This window comes from Pygocentrus nattereri, chromosome 6 (assembly GCF_015220715.1).
Source record: "Pygocentrus nattereri isolate fPygNat1 chromosome 6, fPygNat1.pri, whole genome shotgun sequence".
Lineage (NCBI taxonomy): Eukaryota > Metazoa > Chordata > Actinopteri > Characiformes > Serrasalmidae > Pygocentrus > Pygocentrus nattereri.
In genome coordinates, this window is record NC_051216.1 from 31,125,918 (window position 1) to 31,131,689 (window position 5,772).

Sequence of the window (5,772 nt, forward strand, 5' to 3'; positions counted from 1 at the left end):
ACTTTAACATTTTAACTCTATACCGTTAACTTGACAAAAATGTTTTTTCGAGAAAAGTCCCGCCATTCAAAAGTTGCTCTTCTGTGACATCGCTCCCAAGCTCTGTTGCTTCTTTGGCATCTTTATTTTTAAGAGTGTTGCTTGTGAAACACTGGAATAGATCAAAATGTTCTTTGGCAAGTACATTTGTAAACTCCATTTTATTTGGATAGTCCAGTGAAACTCCATGAAAAGTAAGTTGATTCTCGACAGCAGGGCTAGGATAAGGACCAGGTGGTGAGCTCTCTTGAGGCATTGGGTTGACTGTTTTGTTTACAGTGAATCTTACCATAAGAGTTACATTACATAACATTACAGTGATGTGAATAAAGTTAAATTGAGATATTAGGGTGAAGGGAATGTTACGTTTGACATAAATGAGAAGATAATGATGTTAGAAACTGATGTTAGAGTTCAAAGACAGTTGAGTTTGTATATCATCCCTTCACTCATTAATGCATTTTTTATAGTAAGAAAAAAAATGAGCACCCCCTACCACACACCTTAAAATCACAGAGTGGGTGTTTACTGGCAGTTTAACATTGTATGAATAAGATCAATTCAAAGGCCAAATGTTCTTAGGAAATTCCCCCACTTAAAGCTTTAATGACTGTTTCCCATGCTTTGATACTGCATGGCAAGACTACTTCAGCCAGCACGTCTAACTTGTTGTTGTTGTACTTAAGTTTGAAATGCTTATAAAATTTAATTCTTAAAATTTGATAAAATGAACTGACAGATGTTTTTCTTCCTTTGTAAATTATAGAGATAGATAGAAGAGAGAGAATAATTCATTAAACAATGAATTATTATACAAGAACTTGTACATAGAATTTAAACGCTACTTAAATATGTTAGGAGCTGTGCAGTAAGCCGTCCCATGAAGAGATTACAGGCAGGTGTAGAAAGGAAGGAAGTGATAGTGAGAAAGCAGAATTACTCTAGTGGTGGTGATATATCTCGCAGCAATCCTTTCTTCATGTAGGGGAGGGTGAGAACGCTTCACTCAATGACTGTGAAGAAGAGCAGTCATGAAGTGCTGGAACCGCTGGGTCCTGCTCGTCCTGTCTGTGGTCCTCTGCTTTCAAATATGGGCAGAAAGCTCTTCAGCAGGTAAGTCTGTTTAGTTTTTGACTTAGATAGTTTTTTCACTTGGACCCCCCCCCTTTAAAAACTGCTGAGATTGGGACTGGCCAGATTAACATAGATATTACAGGTTTAATGAATATTGGTATTAATTACATAGGTTAAGAGGCTAAAGCTGTTTAACCAGTACATTTGAGTAGCAAGTAAGTTGTTGTTAAATACTGTTAAATACTATATTTTTTGAGTAGGATGTTGTTTAGCAACTGAAAACGTCAGTATTCTTTATGATCACCCCATTTGTATTTATATAAACTGATTATACAGTTGGATCTACAACAGTACATTAATGTTCTAACTTAGAAATACAGAACAGTTTTTCTATCAGATTCACACAGATTGTGGAACGTCACACGCAAGTAGGGAGGAGCATCTCACCACATAGACAGCATTATAGTGGAGAAACTTTTGCCAAAGTCATTGAAACAGCAGTGATAAGGTTAGGTGCGTCACGGCATGACAACTGAGAGAGAAGCCACATCAAAAGTCGCTGGTGTTCACAAGCTACTGTGGGTATCCTGTTCATGAAGGGAAAAAAGTCTGTATGATGCATGTTGTAACTTTACCCTGTGATTATTATCAGATGGAATATGAATCATCAGGATGTTTAATAAATTGTGTCTTTTTATTTGCCTTTTTTTCTTATTTTTTATCGTTCCAGATAAAATTATTAATATGAGAATTACTAACACATCAGACAGTATAACGATAACATGGGAAAATCCAGACAAAAGAAAGAGCGACCCGTGTTTCAGAGCTGATGTGCAGTACAGGCATCTCTGTGACTCATCCTGGAAGGTACTGCATGTCTGTCTATACAGGGCTGTTCTCTACAAAAACACAAAAAAACTGTAAAATTATAAGTAGCTATAAGATTCTTATGGTGCTGTATAATCCTTCTATATCAATTAATCGAAACATTTTCACTTTTAGGTTCTGTCTTATAGTAATCTGTAACACTAAGGTAGTATTCTATAGTAAACTATAGTAATTATTTAAATTTACTAAGACATTCATAGAGGAATTTTAAATCCACATTGGCTTGTATTTACAGAGAACACATTATAAAGACAACACCAAGATCAACTTCATTGTAAATATACACTTATTTTCCAATTGCCCCCTCCAACATGTTCCAAAAAAGTTGGGACAGTGGTAACGTAAGACCATAAATCATGTGAAATGTTCAAAAGAACATCTCAAACAGTTGATACAGTCTTGCTTGGTTATAAAAGGAGCAGCCAGGAAAGGCGTAGTCATTTATACGCAAGAAAGGGTCGAGGCAAGCGAACACAAGTCAAAAAAATGCATGAGCCAATAAACCAGCAGTTTATGAACAACGAGCATCATCAACAAGCAGTTGGAAGGATTTCACCCTCCATGGTGCATAATAACCTTCAAATATTCAATTCAACCTTTCAGACTGTTCATGGAAATGATAGCTGTTGTTTACCAGGCCAAAGAACAAAAAGATCAATCCAGACCGTTATCAGTGGAAAGTTTAAAAGCCGTGGTATGGGGTTGGTATGTATTAGTGCCCATGTGTGAAGCCACCACTTCCTCTGGAATGACATGTTTGAGACATCAAATTTGGAATGAGTGTATATTTACTATTACTATCACTTATCACTGCTTTCTGATTTTATTAGCATTTCACATAGTGCCCCAACTGTTTTAAAAATGAAGTATGTAAGTGCAAAAATATAAGAGCTTAAATTTCTCTATGTGGTTTATCTCACTGAGTTTTAATCAAGCTGATTTTTTTAATCCATACTCTTTACAGATTGTTAATGACATTAAAGGGTTCTCCTTTAAGTTGCCTGCTCCAGATATGAGGAAGAACTATGCTTTCAGAATACGAGCAAGGCTGCATTGTATCAATGGGACCTGGAGCGAATGGAGTCAAGAGAAATACTGGAGGAATGACACAGGTGAAGGCATCAGCCATGCAGTCTATTGGCCTTAAGTTTGTCTCTGTATTAACTTTAATTTTATTTAATTTTTGTATTAATTTATTTTTGTCTTGGAGTAAGGAGAGCTTTGTAAATTGTTTTTGTAAACTATTTCTTTGTTAATAGTAAGTTGTTCTTGAGATCGGCCAAGTGCAAGCCATCCTTACCGGCAGTCCACAATGAACTTATTTCCCTTTATTATAATTTTTGATCATCAATAACACAATCAAACACAAAACACAACACTATTCTCTGTATGTTTAAAACACAATGAGCAAAATCACTGCTTTCCTCATTCAGTATCTGATTACTGAAAATTTTTATTTTATATTGCCTACTTTTAAGATTATGAAAGTGTCTATTTGTTGTTGTTGATAAGTGCTAAAATTCAAACAGCCCCTAACTGCAGATCAGAATGTTATTATACTGTTTTTTTTTAATGGATGTATAAAGATTACAACTTTTTGACTCATTTTTACAGTCCTTGCCTTCATTTTTTTCTGAAATCGCCCTTTTTCCTATGAAATGTGGCTTTGGTTTTTGACTTTTGCCACTTTTTAACAGGGGTGGTTCTTGGAAGAGGGTGTTCGCCTGTACTCTCTATTGGTCAACTGATTTGGAGTGACAAACACATAGTCACGCTCACCTCATGAGGTGTGGACTGCCCCCAGCATACACCTTGTGCTGAGGGCAGTATTTCCAAAGACAATTGCACATGTCCAGCATTATGAACAATGATTTTCATATTTCTTTAAAGTTATTAATGTGTCACACACTCAGGGTAAAGTGCCTAGCTGTGGAAAAAGTGTATATTGTGGAAATGGAAGAATATTAGGTAAACATAGTTGAACAAAGCTGTACCAGCTGCCAATGCTGACTAACTTAGAAGTGTCCACTAAAGGGCTACATGTAAGCTTCACAACTGTTAAAATCAGTTTTCTAAGCCCCACATTTAGTGGCTTACAGCTTCACAAGGTTACAACCATTTCTTACTTCAAAACACCTGATTCAGCTCATCAACTGATTATTGAGCCCTCCATGAGCTGAATAAGGTGTTTTGGGGCAGGTGAACCTGCAGTGCTGGGGGTCAGGGGAAATAACGTTAAGGTAGCACTAGCACACAAACACAGTAAAGAGTGGAAAATCCCACTGATTACTGTCAGCTACAAGTTATTACTGCCATGAAATGATTGCTAGACAGTCATGTTTCATCACTATAAAAGGGACATTTTTTAAGTTGACATGTCATAGCTGACCATTACGCTCTGGGAGTTATGAACAGGACCTTAAACATAAAAGGAATGACATACTTTGCTCATAATGTTCTTAATCCTGTGCAAAACTGCACAGTATGATGCGTTTAGCCATGTTGGGGTTGGTTCACTGCTCACCATGAGTGGCCATGGCTGAAAACTTTTGTTACTCAAAACCACTTTACCAAGAGACTAAGCAGGTGAATGCCCACTTCCTGTGAAAATGTGCCAAATGTCAGACGCGGAGAGAAATTCCCAACAGATAATTTAAACAGTCCTAGTCAACATTAAGGCTTTACACAGCTTACTGTTTTCCAACAGGTCTCTGCATTGCAGAAAAATCATCAGCTGGCATCAGGGACTATCTGTTGGTCACTGTGCTGCCAGTGACATGCTTACTGCTTGTCTTTGCAATAACTCAGGAGCGGTAAGTTTCTGGATCTTTTCTTATTCATCTCCTACAAAGTAGCTGTTGTAGTCTGTCGTGTTTTAAACTGTCTCTTGTATTTTTGAACTTGCACAAAGCTCAAAAAGTGCAGTGGTTAAGAGTAGGCCTGTGTGTTGATGTGATAAATCTCTCCTCAAAGGGTAAGAAGACTTGTCCTTCCTATAATTCCAGATCCAAAGCACACTCAGGAGAGAATTTTAAACATTGAACAGTTCCAGGTAAGTCCAGTAGAGGTGATGCGGACTTCCACAGAACAATATGTCATGCTGGAAAACAATTACTCACACTTTCATTCTTTTTCTCCCTCTCTTGAAGTGGTTCACCAGCTTTTCAGAGACGTGTGAAGAGTGCGAAATAGTAGAAATTGAGGTGGACTATGAGAGGGAGGATCAGAAGTCTGAAATTACTGAAGAACAACCAAAACAGAAACCTACAAATGCTTCCCCAGAAAGCCATGACCAAGGCCTTATTGCAAATACCAGCATGTACTCACATGATTCACCTGAGGTCAATGCGGTGCCACAGTGTTCTCACACCATATCAGGCTACATTGTCATTTAAATACTGACAATTAAAAAACATTTCATTTTTTATAATTTAATATGTCCTTCAAGTGCATATATACACTTCAATAATGTCTTTTGACTTTGTACTTGTAAATATGAACAAAAAAGTATGTACTCATAGGCATAAACAAAGACGTTTGAAAAACATAATGAACAGGAGAGAAGTCTTCAATCACAGCATTCAGTATACATATGAGTGATTTTTGGGCAGTCATGGGTTGGAGGTTAGGGAACCAGCCTTGTGACCAGAAGGTCACCGGGTCAATCCTCAGGGCATGACTGAAGTGCCCTTGAGCAAGGGCACTTAACCCCCAACTGCTCCCTGTGTGGATAGGGCTGCCCACTACTCTGGTCAAGTGTGCTCAGTATGT

General features: G+C 37.5%; 1 protein-coding gene across 1 annotated transcript; it reads left to right on the forward strand.

The window, feature by feature from the left end:
• Positions 1-992: 992 nt before the first annotated feature.
• Positions 993-5,551, forward strand: LOC108426019 (cytokine receptor common subunit gamma). Its single transcript, XM_017695165.2, has 6 exons — positions 993-1,152; positions 1,844-1,980; positions 2,966-3,113; positions 4,709-4,814; positions 4,975-5,053; positions 5,151-5,551. The coding sequence occupies exons 1-6, from the start codon at positions 1,071-1,073 to the stop codon at positions 5,394-5,396; spliced, it is 798 nt and encodes a 265-aa protein (XP_017550654.1). The 5' UTR covers positions 993-1,070; the 3' UTR covers positions 5,397-5,551.
• The last annotated feature ends 221 nt before the right edge of the window (positions 5,552-5,772 follow it).

What these genes read in the sequence shown, in the direction of transcription:
- LOC108426019 (XM_017695165.2), top strand. Translation starts at nt 1,071, where the DNA reads ATGAAGTGCTGGAACCGCTGGGTCCTGCTCGTCCTGTCTGTGGTCCTC. An exon ending in GGCAGAAAGCTCTTCAGCAG is followed by an intron (nt 1,153 to 1,843) that starts GTAAGTCTGTTT and finishes TTATCGTTCCAG; the next exon opens with ATAAAATTATTAATATGAGA. An exon ending in TCTGTGACTCATCCTGGAAG is followed by an intron (nt 1,981 to 2,965) that starts GTACTGCATGTC and finishes TACTCTTTACAG; the next exon opens with ATTGTTAATGACATTAAAGG.